Source organism: Pantherophis guttatus, chromosome 2 (genome assembly GCF_059756535.1).
Source record: "Pantherophis guttatus breed Tessera chromosome 2, ASM5975653v1, whole genome shotgun sequence".
NCBI classification, from domain to species: Eukaryota; Metazoa; Chordata; class Lepidosauria; order Squamata; family Colubridae; genus Pantherophis; species Pantherophis guttatus.
This window is the reverse complement of record NC_142064.1, coordinates 254,774,826-254,791,046: the sequence shown is the minus strand read 5'-3', so window position 1 is coordinate 254,791,046 and position 16,221 is coordinate 254,774,826. Positions and strand designations below refer to the sequence as shown.

The 16,221-nt window shown below is 43.7% G+C and overlaps 1 protein-coding gene across 2 annotated transcripts in view; it reads left to right on the top strand.

Annotated features, from left to right (window-relative positions):
- Positions 1–15,904, top strand: part of LOC117668031 (C-type lectin domain family 2 member D-like) — a 29,797-nt gene extending 13,893 nt beyond the window's left edge. For both annotated transcript variants that reach the window (XM_087888112.1, XM_060690929.2), the window contains exons 4-9: positions 121–194; positions 2,307–2,405; positions 5,138–5,242; positions 12,423–12,601; positions 14,213–14,316; positions 15,119–15,904. In XM_087888112.1, the coding sequence (XP_087744238.1) occupies positions 121–194; positions 2,307–2,405; positions 5,138–5,242; positions 12,423–12,601; positions 14,213–14,316; positions 15,119–15,254 (697 nt within the window). In that variant the 3' untranslated portion in view covers positions 15,255–15,904. The remainder of the gene's footprint in view (positions 1–120; positions 195–2,306; positions 2,406–5,137; positions 5,243–12,422; positions 12,602–14,212; positions 14,317–15,118) is intronic.
- The last annotated feature ends 317 nt before the right edge of the window (positions 15,905–16,221 follow it).

Here is a 16,221-nt window from a genome sequence, read left to right as displayed (position 1 = left end):
GAACAGGTAGAATTCCACCCCTAATTATATTCTACTCTACAGTCTATCACGAGAAAAGGCAAATGTTTTGATCTTCTTCAATTGTATATCCTTTATATCATGCATTTCCTTTCTCCCTAGGGGGAAATCCCAGCCAACCGGGGCTTCCATTGTAGAATTTTCAAACATAAACACAGCAGACTTCATAGAAAAAGGTAAGGGTGAAAAATGTTTGTCAGTCACTCTTTCTGGTGCCATTGTAACTTTGAATGGTCACTAACCAAATAGTCATAAGTCGAGGACTACTTGCGTATGATGGCTGTTTGCTTGACTGGGCCACCAAAGAAATAGAAGGAAGCCCGGATCAAAACTTGTAATAAGACAGGAAGCTGGATGATTTCACTTTCAAAAAAAGATATTTATACACACAAGATTCTGATTCTCAGGGTTTCAAAGGGCCCTAGTTTTTTTTTTTTTTTAATGGGGCTAATAGCAATAGCAACTTGGACTTATATACCACTTCGCAGTGCTTTTACAGCCCTCTCTAAGCAGTTTACAGAGTCAGCCTACAGAGTCAACAATCTGGATCCACAAGAGAAATTTCCAAAGTCAGGTCCCTCTCATTGCAATGCAAATTCTGTCTAATGCTGGAACCGTATCTGCTGCCAATCAGCAAGAGGCTCTAGGAGTTTCTCCCCTTCCTCCACCAGATCCCATTAGCAATAGCCCTTAGACTTATATATAGCTTCACAGTGATTTTACAGCCCTCTCTAATCAGTTTACAGTCAGCATATTGCCCCCAACAATCTGGGTCCCCATTTTACCCACCTCGGAAGGATCAGCCTTGAGCCTGGTGAGATTCAAACTGCTAAATTGCAGGCAGCCGGCAGGCAGCAGAAGTAGCCTGCAGTACTGCACTCTAACCACTGCGCCAAAATTAGACCAAAAAATCTACTTTGGAGCCAGCAACAGCAAAATTAACCTCTATGTGTTACCATTGTGGCATAATAACCCACAACATCTAACAACTATATTGTACAAGAACTTCACACCGAAATAGTTATTGTACCCAGTGGGTCAGGAATCTCCGTGTTTGGAGCAGTGCTTCTCGAACTTGGCAACTTTAAGATGTGTGGACTTCAACTCCCAGGATTCTCCAGCCAGGAGACTTTTGGCTCTTCTCTGAACTTGGTTCAGGCAGGATTAGTTCAGGTGAAAATAGTTCAGAAGGTGTGGGGTGCAAGTTTCACACATCTGCAATTTTTGCCTGTTTTACTGGGATCGTATAGTAGGAAAAGACGGCATTCCATCGAAATAGTTATAGCTACAATTCCGTCTCTACTTCCTTTAAAAAAGTGGCTTTGCCAGGCTTGCTTTGTCCACTTACTCAACATTTAGGTTCAATTGGACTTAGTTCCGGATACTTAGTTCCAGATCCATATAGGCAGTCCTCGATTTATGACCACATGTAGGTAGTTCTCGATTTATGACCACAATTGAGCCCAACATTTCTATTGCTAAGTTGCTAAGTCAGTTTTGCCCCACTTTACAACCTTCCTTGCCACAGTTGTTAAGTGAATCATCGCAGTTGTTAAGTTAGTAACACGGTTGTTAAGCGAATCTGGCTTCCCCATTGACTTTGCTTGTCAGAAGGTTGCCAAAGGGCACCCCCCCAGGACACTGCAACCGTCATAAATATGAGTCAGTTGTCAAGCATCCGAATTTTGATCATGGGGATGCTGCAATGGTCATAAGTGCGAAAAACAGTCATAAGTCATTTTTTCAGTGCCATTGTAACTTCAAAGCGTCACTAAATGAACTGTTGTGAGTTGAGAACTGTCTGTAAGTAGGATTTCCCTACCTCCCAATTTATCTCTCCCTCCTTACCTATGTCGCTGTGATAGAATTTGAAAGAGTCAAGAGCAGGGGTGTCAAACACAAGGCCCGCAGGCCACTTCCGGCCCATGATTTGGTCGGATCCCACCCATGGGGGCATCCTGGAAAACGTAAGGGGCCGGCCTGTGTCACTTCGGCCCAGTCTACCCAATGCGAAGGGGAAGCACCGGGCCAGCATGGCTTCGGCCCGGTCTATCCAATGCGAAGACGAAACATGCCAGCAGTTTGGGGAGTGGCGTCAAGCTGGCCACACCCACTCAGTTGGTGACACCCACCAGTTGGCCACACCCAGCTGCCCCCCCCCCCCGAGGTCAACCACAGCCCTGATGCGTCCCTCAATGAAATTGAGTTTGACACCCTTGGTCAAAAGGAAAGAAGCATTCTGTTGCCTCAGGTAAAGTAACTATCTAATTGTGGTTTATTTTTCCAAGGACGAGCAACTGATGGGATTGAAGATGACAACAAAGATAATAAGGACGCAGCTCTTGAGCAGTGTGTGGACTTCATCTTGGAAGAAAAGAAGGAAGCAGGTAAAAGGCACTTGGCATTATGGGATATTCCTCTGAATTGCAGGGAGACAATTTCCCTGTTTGGATCCTGGGAGGTTCTAGGCTGCTCCGGGAGTCAGCCAAGAGGAAAGATGGTCCTGAACGAAGAGTTTTTCTTCTGAATGCATGTTTAGGCAATCTGTGCCCCCAGAACGATTGATTGCTGATGGAAGGTTGAATGACTCCATTGAGAGACAAATTCCATGGAACAAGCTTTCTGAGCTGGAGCTCTCCAAGGTGCTGGAGCTCTACCTCAGTAAGTTGGAGATGTGTGGACTTCAATACCCAGAATTCCCCAGCCAGCATAGCTGGGGAATTGAAGCCCACCTATCTTGAAGTTGAATTCTGGGAGTTGAAGTCCACCTATCTTGAAGTTGCTGAGATTGAGAAATAATGTTCTACTCTAGCAGCCCCCAAACCTTTGGGCACCAGGGACCGGTTCTGTGGACAGAGGGAGTGTGATTTCATGTGCTGCCTGCATCCCATGGATGAGGCTTCCTTTGTTTGTGTGGCCCCATTTATACACATTCTGATTCAGGTGACTTTGTGGATACAGATAAACCCCTAAGTGGCCTCAATGACTCTCAGAGAGCTAACAACCAGATGACTGCAAAGAATATAAATCTTTCCATTTCCCATTAGAACTGAAGAGGCTTCTTGGATGGGAAGTGAAATGTTTTCAAACCAAAAAAAAACAAGAAAGTCCACTTGCCTTTTAGCAAAATCACCTTTGGGGCAACCATGACTTGGATGGTTGAAAATCTCCATAGACACATAATATTTTATGAGCACAGGGTGTGTTACATCGAATGGTGCGGTGGCCTAGAGGTGGAGCTCTCGCCTCACAAACAGGAGGCTGTGGGTTCGATCCTAGGTAGAGGCAGATATTTCTCTTTCTCTGGGCACAGTGGGAATATATCTGCTGAACAAAGCTCCACATTGGTGACAGGAAGGGCATCTGGCCAGTAAACACTCAATTCCATTCAGTTGCCCAGACTCCAACCTTCAAGAGATTGTGTGGCTGTTAAAAGATGATGATGATGATGATGACGATGATGACAGGGCATGTCACATCACTGAGGTGCAGGGGTGATATGCTCCCAGTTCAGACCGGTTCGGGCGAACCTGTAGTAAAAGATGCTACCGGTTTGGGCAAACCGGTATTTCCGATGATCAGCTGGGTGACAATCAGTTGTGACGCGTGATTTATATTAGCTAGAATCATCGGATTTCCTGCTTTCTAGCTAATATAAATCATGTGGCACAGTGGATTTCCCCCCCCCTCGCTGTTCTACTTATCTTTGCAGACTCGGAAGGCTTCAAAATGTTCCTTTTTTAGCGCTGTGTGAGCCGAAGAACACACTCGGTAGCAGACTCACAGAACCGGTAGCAGACTTCAGAGGATTTCACCCCTGCTGAGGTGACTGGGGCACCTTTTACAGCAGGTTCCAGTTTGCCTTCCAGATGATGCTCACCATTATCTCTGGGCAGCCACAGATAGCCAGGCCATGATGAGACACGCTGAGAGACTTGCTTTAGCCACATCTGGAGCAGAGCAAGCTCCCCAGTGATTCAGAAGCTTCTGTTTACTTATCTGCCTCTTTGAAGTTATAGTTTGTGGTTTGGATCTCCAGGACAACCTACTGAAATAATTAGCAGAGATACAATTCCAAAGCTCATCTTGAAGAACGTATTGATTAAACCAACTCAGGTTGGATTAATCAAGCAGAACGCAAATGTCTGAGCTGCTAAGAACTGTTTATTCAACAGGATAGTTTTGAAAGTTTGAAAGTTTATTAAATTTCTATACCGCCTTTCTCCTGAAGGACTCAGGGCAGTGTACAGCCATATTAAAAACACATAGATTTATAAAATTTAAAACCAATTAAAATCAAATATATAAAATTGGCCCTCAGTTTAAAAAGACACATACACCCATTTAAAATTCATATTATAGGATGTTAAATACAGTGGAGAGAAAGGGAGGAAGAAAGGCAGCCTTTCTGATCACACTTATGTTTAATTGCAATAATGGGTGCTTTGAGGGGGTTATCGGGAAACCGGGTGTTATCAGTTGCCAAGATAGTCCAGGACAGTGGTGGGTTCCTCCCGGTTCCGCTCGGTTCCGCCGAGCCGGTAGCAGTGACAATATGACGTCACCGAACCGGTTCTGCCCCCCCGCCCCCCGCCCCCCTCTGCGTTATTCTTACTTTTTATTTGGCCCCACCCCTAATCTATTGCTGCCTCCTGAGTCCCAGCTGATCTGCTAGAAGGAAAAAAGCTGTTTAAACTCTTGCCATGGGGCTTCAAAGGGCTGCCCTACAGCTGATCAGTGTTAAAAGGCAGTGTGGTGGTAGACCAGTGCCTCCAAAAACAGATGAGTAGACCGGTGCCTGCAAAAATAAATAAGTAGACCAGTGCCTCCAAAAACAAATGAGTAGACCGGTACAGCTCTGCAAGCAGTTAAAAGCCTGGTAGACCAGTACCTCTGCTAAATCCTAAATAATTGTCACGTGACCTCCAAGCCACACCCACAAAATAAGCCATGCCCACAGAACCGGTAGTAAAAAAATTTAGAACCCACCCCTGGTCCAGGATCCACTAAACCATTTTTAACCTTTCTGGGAAGAAAGGTCTTTTAAAAAATGCAATAAAAATAAATTATAATGAATGATGATCTTATAATGAATGACACACGATCTTTTCCTTTGTAGGCAACCCGCCCAACGCCAGGGTCAAAAACTCAATTACCTGGATTATCCTCATACTATTCATCATTCAGATTGCGGGGTTGGTAACCACCATCTTCGTTTTTACAAGTGAGTGACACCCTCGTGTTCCATATCGATCTACCCAAGTTTCATCCTTTTTTAGAATAACTTAATACAGGTAGTCCTCAACTTACAACCATTTGTTTAGCAATCGTAAATCGAGGACCTTTGAAAGAAAATATCCCAGTCCTGAATCCTCCACCTTAACAAAAGGATCCAGGATCAGTGTGAGAAGAAGATCCAGTGTTCAAGGCAGCCATGTCTTCAGTTCAGACCCTATGGACTCTGGAAAGAGTGGCTTATGACCGTTTTTCACACTTATGACCATTGCAGGATCCCCCTGGTCATTTTGTGATCAAAATTCAAATACTTGGCAATTGACTCACATTTATGACGATTGCGGCATCTCGGGGTTATGCAATCCCCTTTCGCAACCTTCTGACAAGCAAAGTCAATGGGGAAGCCAGATTCACTTACCAAATATTATTACTAACTTAACAACTGCAGCGACTCACTTAACAACTGTGGCAAGAAAGATCATAAAATGGGGTAAAACTCACCCAACAACTGTCTAGTTTAACAATCGAAATGTTGGGGTTCAGTTGTGGTCCTAAATCGAGGATTAGCTGTAATATTGTATGCACCATCAATGTTACTACGGTAACGTCACAACTGCAGTGATTCACTTAAAAACTCTTGCAAGCAAGGTTGTAAAACAGGGCAAATCTTGTTTAACTGTCTCGTTTAGCAACAGAAATGTTTGTCTCTGTTACGTCGAGGGCTACCTGTATCTTATCCATGTATACATTGATTACAGTTTTGTTTCCCAAAATGTTTAGAATAACTTCCCACATAACAGGCATGGTGGTTTACTTTGCAGTGTACACATTGGAGAGGTTAATTTATGTTGTGTTGTGGCCCATCAGCCTGTGTAGCTAGTAGCTGATTCCGACAGCAAGGAGGCTGGTGTGGTGCTGCGTCAGCAGCCTGTGCAGCTGGCACTCGAGTCAGACAATGAGCAGGCTGGAGAAGATGTGGTGCCAGAGGCGGGGATTCAGCCAGGGCCTTCAGAACCTCCAGAAGCTCCTATAAGTGAAGAGGAAGAAGAGGAGGAGCCTCTTCTCAATGCACAGGCGCACAGAGCTGCCAAAAGGCAGGAGTGGCTCCTCAGGAGGAGGTCTCCTCGAGGGTAAGGCTTGGGGCTAATTGGCCACTCCCTTAGCTTATTTAAGGAAGGACGACGACTGAGGCAATTTGCAGGGAACAACTTTGTTCACTCTCCTTCACGTCTGGATCTTAGTTCTCTTATTAGCTTCCTGCAAATTGCTTCTGGGCTTTCTGCCAACCATAGTAAGATTACGATTATTTATTCTTTGGATTCTTGTAGGCTGTTAAGAAAGTTAATTAACAGCCTTTGTTTGAAAAAGACTGATTTAATTTAGTAAACTAAGATTTGTACAGACTTTGAGTGTGCTGCGTTCTTTGGGGTCCGTAGCTGGGGCAGAACATATTGATTCTTCCTTTGTTTCTCTTTCTTACGCTGGAGAACATCCCTCATAATGCAAGCAGGCAGTTGCTTAGAGCAGAGGAGTGTTCCTTGCTTTTCCTGCGTTGTCATTCGGTGGAAATATCACCCAGAAAGACCAAAAGACTATAGTTAGAATCCAAGCAATCTTTTTATTTTGGGAAATACTGTATATTGGAAGAAATGTCCATCTGAGTTCAGTTCCAAGCGGGGAAAAAGACACTGGAAACATGGAGGCTGATTGGAAAGAGGGTTTAATGGTGAAGCAGAACCATGTAGGTTTTAGGTCCTGGGCAACTGACCACATGGAATGGAGAGTGAGAGTTATTTATACCAGGGGTGAAATTCACTTACCTTCCCTACTGGTTTGCAAATGTGCGCACGTACGTCATTCACACATGTGCAAAGCCTTCTGTGCATGTGCAGAGGCTGAAAATCATTGCAAAACAGGGACGTCATGACGTCCGCGTGGGTGGGCGGGGCTTCGTGCAGTCAGCCCTACCATATCACACGATCTGATAGGAACCAGCTGAATTTCACCCCTGATTTACACCCTTTCTTGGGCCTTGCCCTTGAGCTTCCTGTTCCTGTGCAAGCTATTGGCTGCTGTAGGGGGTTATAGCTAACCTTGTAGGTTTTCTGAGTCAAGCTTGGTTGAAACTTGGGCTGATGCAATGAAGAGGCTTGTTGTACTTCTTGTTCGTATTGCAGCTGAATGGCTTTTCCCTGAAGGATAATCCCATCATCCTGGAGCTGAAAGTCTTTTGTTTTGTAGATAGGCTTGCCCAGTCTTTCTTAATGGGCACCAGGGGTGAAATGCTCCCGGTTCGGACCGGATCACCCGATCCGGTAGCGATGGAGGCAGGCGGTTCGGAGAACCGGTAGCAAAAATCCCTGCCCCCACCCCATGCCCAGCTGAGCCGTGCAATCATCAGAGGCTTTTTTTTTAATTTTTAAAAGCATTTTTTCTACAACCTCTTCAGAAAAAATGCTTTTAAAAGCCTCTGATGATCCTAGCTGAGTTGCCTGATCGGCAGAGGCTTTTAAAAGAAAAAAAGCCTCTGCTGATCAGGCAACTCAGCTGGGATCGTCAGAGCCTTTTGAAAGCCTTTTTTTTTACAACCTCTTCAGCAAAAAGGTTGTAGAAAAAATGGTTTTAAAAGTAAAAAAAAAAAAATTGGCCACACCCACCCAGTCACATTACCCCCACACCCACCAAGCCACGCCCACAGTAACAAATTTTAGATTTCACCACTGATGGGCACCAAATATCTGCTAGTGGGGCAGGGAGCTGAAGTTCTGAGTTTCTGTCTCCCTTAAGATTTCCATTTCTCTTTTAGGGGGAAATATAATAGTCTGCCTTTTTAAATATTTCTCAAAATATTTCGTTCTTCTAGGAGTAGGTGACTTCCCTTATGTAACAGTGAATCCCTGAACTCTGCACACAGTTTAGAGGATATCAGAGTTAAGGGTACAAGGCCTTCTTGTTTTTGCAGCAAATCCTTGTTGAAATAAATATTTTTGTAACTGGGAAGGAAAGAATGTGAGGCGACTTTAATGATTCCTGTCCAGGCAGATTGCTCAGCTCCAGCAGCCGTTTATCTGGCCTGCCTCCTTATCTGACATCTGTGTCAAACTAAGGTCATGAAAGGGAAGGCTAAGATGCTGTCTGTTCAAAATAAAACTGCCCAGAATTACACTTTTAAGGAGAAGGTTCTTAAAATCCACTTTATAATCACGCTACCGGTATGAAAATTCGCAGCAACTGATTTTATTTTTGCAAAATCAAGCCCCAAATACCTGTTTTTAATTATTATTCCTAGATTCCCAGGATCATAATTTGAGATAATAATTTATTTGGGGGTTGTTTTGCTAAAAGAAGTTATTTGTCTTTGGCTCATGACAGTGTTTACTGTTTTTCCTGTAAGGACATCATTTTTGCGGGAAGGATTTTGAGATGTTGGTGTTCAAATACAGGTAGTCCTCGACGTACAACAGTTCATTTAGTGACCAAAGCTGCAATGGCACTGAAAAAAGTGACTCACGACCGGTTTCCACAGTTACAATCTTTGCAACATCCCCATTTTGACCATGTAATCAAAATTCAGGCGCTTGGCAACTGGTTCATACTTATGAACAGTCTCAAGGTCATGCCCTTTTGGGACCTTCTGACAAGCAAAGTCAATGGGGAAGCCAGATTCACTTAACAACCGGGTTACTAACTTATCAACTGCAGTGATTCACTTAACAATGGTGACAAGAAACGTTGTAACATGGGGGGAAAATTCATTTGACAAATGTTTTACTTAACAACATAAATTTTGGGTTCAATTGTGGTCCTAAGTTGGGGACTACCTGTAAAAACTTTCCCCTAATTCTGTAATAATAACAATAATGTGGCAAAAGAAACTTTCCCCTAAATACAGTGCCAATATTGCAAGGAAACCGGGGTGAAATGCTCCCGATTTGGACTGGATGGCCCGATCCGGTAGCGAAGGAGGCGGGTGGTTCGGAGAACCGGTAGCAAAAATCCCTGGGGCCCCCCCATGCCCAGCTGAGCCGCGCGATCATCAGAGGCTTTTTTTTAATTTTTAAAAGCATTTTTTCTACAACCTCTTTGGCTGAAAAAATGCTTTTAAAAGTTAAAAAAAAAAGCCTCTGATGATCTCAGCTGAGTTGCCTGATCGGCAGAGGCTTTTAAAAGAAAAAGAGTCTCTGCCGATCAGGCAATTCAGCTGGGATCGTCAGAGCCTTTTGAAAGCATTTTTTTACAACCTCTTCGCCGAAGAGGTTGTAGAAAAAATGGTTTTAAAAGTTTTTTTTAAATGGCCATGCCCACATTACCCCCCCAAGCTACGCCCACAGAACCGGTAGTAACAAATTTTAGATTTCACCATTGGAGGAAGCCCAAAACAACTGGAGCACCACTTGAATATTATCATTATTGACAAAATCTCAATTGCAGACAGCTTTAATTGGAAATGGGATGCGGTGGCTCAGTGGCTAAGGTGCTGAGCTTGTCAATGGAAAGGTCGGCAGTTCAGTGGTTCGAATCCCTAGTGCTGTGTAACAGGGTGAGCTCCCGTTACTTGTCCCAGCTTCTGCCAACCTAGCAGTTGGAAAGCACGTAAAAAATGCAAGTAGAAAAATAGGGACCATCTTTGGTGGGAAGGTAACAGCGTTCTGTGCGCAGGGCCGGATTTTCCTATAGGCTAACTAGGCTTCAGCCTAGGGCCTCAAGATTAAGAGGGGCCTCAAGATCAAGAGGGGCCTACATTCAAATTATTAGCAAAATTAAAATTACACTTTCACTATAGGTGAAAGGGCCTCATAAGTGGAATAGCCTAGGGCCTCTTTCCATCTAAATCCGGCCCTGTCTGTGCGCCTTTGGTGTTTAGTCATACTGACCACATGACCACGGAGATGTCTTCGGACAGCGGTGGCTCTTCGGCTTTGAAACGGAGATGAGCACCGCCCCCTAGAGTCAAGAAAGACTAGCACATATGTGCGAGGGGAACCTTTACCTTTACCTTACTTGGAACAGTGAGAATATCTGTAATATCTTCAAATGCCTTCAAACCACAACTGCCTATCTCATGTCCTTGGGAAGGATTCAATAGGCACCGAATCCAGTCTAAACATTTGGCTGACTGTGCAATGAACTACGATAATAATCTGTTTATTTGTCCCTCTTCGTTCTTATTGCTCGGTGGTTGTCCTTGTTTACAGCCGAACGTAAATCAAACCCTATGTTAGGTCTGTTCAACCAACTGTAGTTTAAAAAAAAAAAACTTGGTTTAGTGTAATGGGAGGTCAGCCTGATGATGACCAATGGAACTATCACTATGCAGATAAGGCCAGGCAAGGAAACTTGTAGTCTCTCTGTTTGCAAACTATCAAAAATTTGTTTAAGGAAATAGTAAGTAAGGCAATAAAATGAAATGAAAATACCTACAGTCTTTGACGTACAACAGTTTGTTTAGTGACCATTCAAAGTCATAACAGCACTGGAAAAAGTGACTTATGATCATTTTTCACACTTATGACCGTTGCAGCATCCCCAATGGTCACATGACCAAAATTCAGATGCTTGGCAAGTGGCTCATATTTATGACAGTTGCAGTGTCCCAGGATCACATGATCCCCTTTTGCGACCACCTGACAAGCAAAGTGAATGGGGAAGCCAGATTCACTTAACAACCATGTGACTAACTTAACAACGGCAGTAATTCACTAAACAACTGTGGCAAGAAAGGTCGTAAAATGGAACAAAACTCAATTGTCTCTCTTAGCAACAGAAATTTGGGGCTCAATTGTGGTCGTGAGTTGAGGACTACATGAATGTGGCTCTTAAACTTCAGGGCTTTGAGAATTGCCCCTTTCTGACTATGTCTATAAGGATTGTCTTTATTTGTTTTAATTTAAAAAAAAAACTTTACAAGCCACCTAGAGTCATTCAAAAAGTCAGACAGCCTCAACATTTGATTAAATAAATACATATTCCAAATGTATTTTACTGTGTTTTAATTTTACTGTGTTTTAATGCACAGTTAAAGCATAAATTAATATGGAATACATTTAAATGTAATTACTAATTAAAGTATCAAACTCTTTCTAGTTGCTACAGGCTTGATATAATTACTAGATGGAATGCTCACTGGTGGAAACGGTCCGAAGTGGGTGGGGAAAGAAGCTAAATGACAGTCGAGACAGCAAATGGAGTGTATCTCTTCAACCAATCACAATGCATCCTATGATGTCATAGGATAGGACATCTTTCCATCCTGTTGCATATTAATAGTTATCAGGGCCACATCAAAATCCATTAACGCACACTTTTTTTCAATTGAATTATTTTTCTCCAGATATTTAGACTTTTTGTAATTCCCAGGAACAGCCTATGTAGCACCAATCATGATTTAGGAATTATGATCCAGCATATCTGGAGGATAACAAATCAGAAAAAAATTGAGCTCAACATCCTAGGGGGAAAGGTGAAGGAGAACATCAAAACAACATAAGCTTTTTCTACTGTCTCTTTTATATCCTGTGTTTCTAAAGCAATGTTTCCCAAATTTAGCAACTTTGCTAAAGACTTAGGAAACTGAGATGTGGACCAAACTCCCAGAATTCTCATCAGTGGCCATGTTGAATGTGGAATTCTGGGAGCTGAATTTCATACACCTAGAAATTCGTGAAATTGAGAAACATTCTTCTAAATCAGGGGTGGGGAACTATGGCCCTTTTATGTCTTGTGGGCTTCAATTCCCAGAATTCCTGAGCCAGCCATGCTGAGGAATTCTGGGAGTTGAGCTCCATGCTGGCTCAGGAATTCTGGGAGTTGAAGTCCACAAGTTATAAAGGGGCCGTAGTTCCCCATCTCTGTTCCTGAGGCAGTGGTGAAATCCAAACTTTTTTACTACCAGTTCTGTGGGTGTGGCTTGGTGGGCGTGGTGTGGCTTGGTGGGCATGGCAGGGGAAGGATACTGCAAAATCCCCATTCCCTCCCCACTCCTGGGGGAAGGATATTGCAAAATCCCCATTCCCACCCCACTCTAGGGCCAGCCAGAGGTGGTATTTGCCGGTTCTCCGAACTACTCAAAATTTCCACTACCGGTTCTTCAGAACCGGTCAGAACCTGCTGGATTTCACTCCTAAAATGAGGGTAATAATCTATTAAATCATGTGAATTTGTATTTACAGAAGCTAAACCTCAGTTGCCTTCTGCTGCTGCCACCACTTCCTGTTGCCCAACGGGCTGGCAGATGTCCCAAGGGAACTGCTACCATGTTTTGGAAACCCAACAGAGCTGGAATGCTAGTCAGAATCGTTGTCTCTCCCTTGGGGCCACCTTGGCTGTTTTTGGGGATCTAGAGAAACTGGTAAGAGAAGAATCTGTCAAAATTGTTATCTGCAGTTCTGCTCAAGCAGGCCTTGCCTAATGTCTACTCTTTCACTATTTTATGAAATAAGAACCTGCCATTATACCTCCAGGATGCGTGAGGGATTTAAATCTCTTTCCAGTGTTGAGATGTAGCTTTATTCTCTGTACCCCAGAAGCAGATTGTGTCATTCAAGCAAATCCAGATACTGGATTTTCTGCAGAGTGTGAACATGTGCTAAAACATGTTGGCAGGGATAGCCAACACCCTAGATCAGGGGTGTCAAACCCGCATTGTCACGGTGGTGTCATGTGATGTATTGGGACTTTTCCCCCCTTCGCTAAACCGGGCGTGGGCGTGGCCAGCGCAGGACATATCCTGCCCACGGACCGGGAATTTTACAACGCTGCCCTAGATGATAGGCTCAAGATCCAGATGTATCTTGACAGACTTGACCACTGGGCACTAACAAAATGAAATTCATGTAGAGAAAAGTAAAATCTTACACTTAGACAAGAAAAACCAAAAGTACACATATAGATTGGGAGAAACCAGGCTTAATAGCAGTAATTGGGAGAGGGATCTTGGAGTCTTAGTGGACAACCCGTTAAATATGACCCAACAGTTTGCAGCGGCAGCCAAAAAAGCTAATGCCATTCTAAATTCCATTAACAGAGGGATACAATCAAGATCAAGGGAGATACAAATACCACTCTTAGTAAGGCCACACCTAGAGTACTGCATCCAGTTTTGGTCACCACACTATAAAAAATATGTTGAGATTCTAGAAAAAGTGCAGAGAAGAACAACAAAGATGATTAGAGGACTGGAGGCTAAAACATACAATGAATGGTTGCAGGGACTAGTCTAGTGAAGAGAAGGACCAGGGGGGACATGATAGCCATGGAGAAGCAGTGGTTAGAGTGCAGTACTGCAGGCTACTTCTGTAGATCACCAGCTGCCAGTAGTTTGGCAGATGGAATCTTACCAGGCTCAAGGTTGACTCAGCCTTCCATCCTTCCGAGGTGGGTAAAATGAGCACCCAGATTGTTAGGGGGCAATATGCTGACTCTGTAAACTGCTTAGAGAGGGCTGTAAAAGCACTATGAAGTGGTATATCAGTCTAAGTGCTATTGCTATTGCTATAGCAGTGTTCCAATATTTGAGGGGCTGCCACAGAGAGGAGGGAGTCAACCTATTTTCCAAAGCACCTGAGGGCCAGACAAGGAACAATAGATGGAAACTGATCAAGGAGAGATTCAACCCAGAAATAAGGAGAAACTTTCTGATAGTGAGAACAATCAACCCATGGAACAGAAGCTGCCTTCAGAAGTTGCGGAGCTTCATCACTGGAATCTTTCAAGAAGAGACTGGACTGCCATTTGTCAGAAATGGTTTAGGGTCTCCTGCTTGGGTGGGGGGTTGGACTAGATGACCAATAAGGTCCCGTCCAACTTTATTCTGTTATGTGTATGCACACATACATGTATGAAGAGTGATGATGAAGAGGTACTTATGTCCTTCTGCAGAGTGCAGAACTCAATTTCCAAAATGTTCTGAAACCCATAGTTTTTTTTTTCCCTTTTCCTTTTTAACTTAAAAAACAAACAGATTAGTGATGTGACTGTCAGAGAGCCCTTTAACCACTGGATTGGCCTCCACCGAAGTTCTGAAGACAGATGGAAATGGCCAGATGGGACTCTATTCAAAAACCTGTAAGTTCTTCCTACCATCATTTGCGACATTCCCAACTGACTACCAACAAGGAAAATCAAGGGAGGGAGGTGGAGCATTGATTCGTTTAACAACCACAGCAAAAACAGGTCATAAAATTGGGTGCAATGATGTGATGACTCATTTAATCCCCGCATCGCTTGGGGACTGAAGTTCCACTCCAAGTGCGGTCATAAGTCAAGGACTACCTGTATTGTGCAAACAAATCCTGCGCTGCTTTAATTTTTTTTGAGATCACTTTATACAGGGGGTCCTCGATTTACATCGGTTCATTCAGTGACCATTCAAAGTTGCAACGGCACTGAAAAACAGTGACCTATCTTATAACTCAATAAAAAATATAAAAAAGTGACTTATGACCGCTTTTCACCATTACAACTATTGCAGCGTCTCCATGGTCACATGAGCAAAATTCAGATGCTTGGCAACTGACTCATATTTATGACGGTTGCAGTGTCCTGGGATCACACGATAAACTTTTTGTGACTTTCTGACAAGCAAAATCAATGGGGAAACCAGATTCGCTTAACAACGGTGGCAAGAAGGGTCCTAAAATGAGGCAAATTTACTTAACGAGTGTTTCGCTTAATAACAGGAATGTTGGGTTCAGTTACGGTCGTAAGTCGAGGGCTACCTGTACTCTGAGAATACCATCTCTTGTTAATGCATTCTCCTCCTGGTGTTTCTCGGGGCCTGTCTTAAGCACTTTGGATAAGAAATGCAACTTTACGGAAACCCTTTGCAGAAAATTACAAATGCCAGCAACTTTCTATTGCTTTGCAGCTTCGAAGTGGAAGGAGACGGACGCTGTGCTTATTTGAAGAACAGAGCGGCGAGCAGCGGCGATTGTGCCATCGGGAAGAAAGGACTGTGCAGCCTGAAAGGGTTAATGAAACACAAACTCTGCCCGGCGACATGACCTCTGAAGAATTCCTTCCGCACCAAAAAGGGAGCCGGAGCCCTTCACTGCCACTGTGTGTTGGGCGTGCATGCACCACAATAAATTTCTGTGGGTGGCCTTCCTTTTTCATCCATGCAGGAGATAAAACATTTTTACAGAGTATAACTAACAAAAACTGACTAGACTGAGGGGGGTGGGGGAAATGAAAGTGATGTAAGACAAGATCTTAACACATTTTAAGGTTGGGGGTTTCCCCCCCTGCCCCCCCAATACGGGTTGCAATCCTAAATAGGTTTTTCGGGGGAGACCACCCCTTGAATTTAGAGGGATTTTACTCCCAAGTAAATTAGAAGTCTATTTTAAGATTATATTCACGCTGTGTGTTTTGGTACATATGCGCTCTAGCTGGATTGAGAGTGCTCTGCTACCTCACTTTTTTTTTTCTCCTTTAGTTAAAAGCAATGCAAATTTGGAGAAGGAATACTTTAAAACACTAGTCAATTTTGAGTAATTGTGTGGCCAGACTAGGCTAAAATGGGTCAGGGGTAGATTGTAATTCAGTGTGTTGTAGGACACCCAGCTGTTAGCTTTTGCATGTGTTGTGAACTGGGCTACCAAGCCCTAGGACTGCATGTTTGTATGGAATTTAATACATTGGATGACCCCAACCAGAGGCTCAAAATCTTTAAATCGACCAAAGCAATCCCTTAATTGTAAAATCTCATGATCCTGATGTTTCAGACCCAACGTCAGAAGCAGAGGTGGGTTTCAGCAGGTTCTGACCAGTTCTGGAGAACCGGTAGCAGAAATTTCGAGTAGTTCGGAGAACCGGTAGTAAAAATTCTGACTGGCCCTGCCCCCATCTATTCTCTGCCTCCCGAGTCCCAGCTGATCGGGAGGAAATGGGGATTTTGCAGTAATCTTCCCCTGAAGTGGGGTGGGAGTGGAGATTTTACAGTATCCTTCCCCTGCCATGCCCACCAAG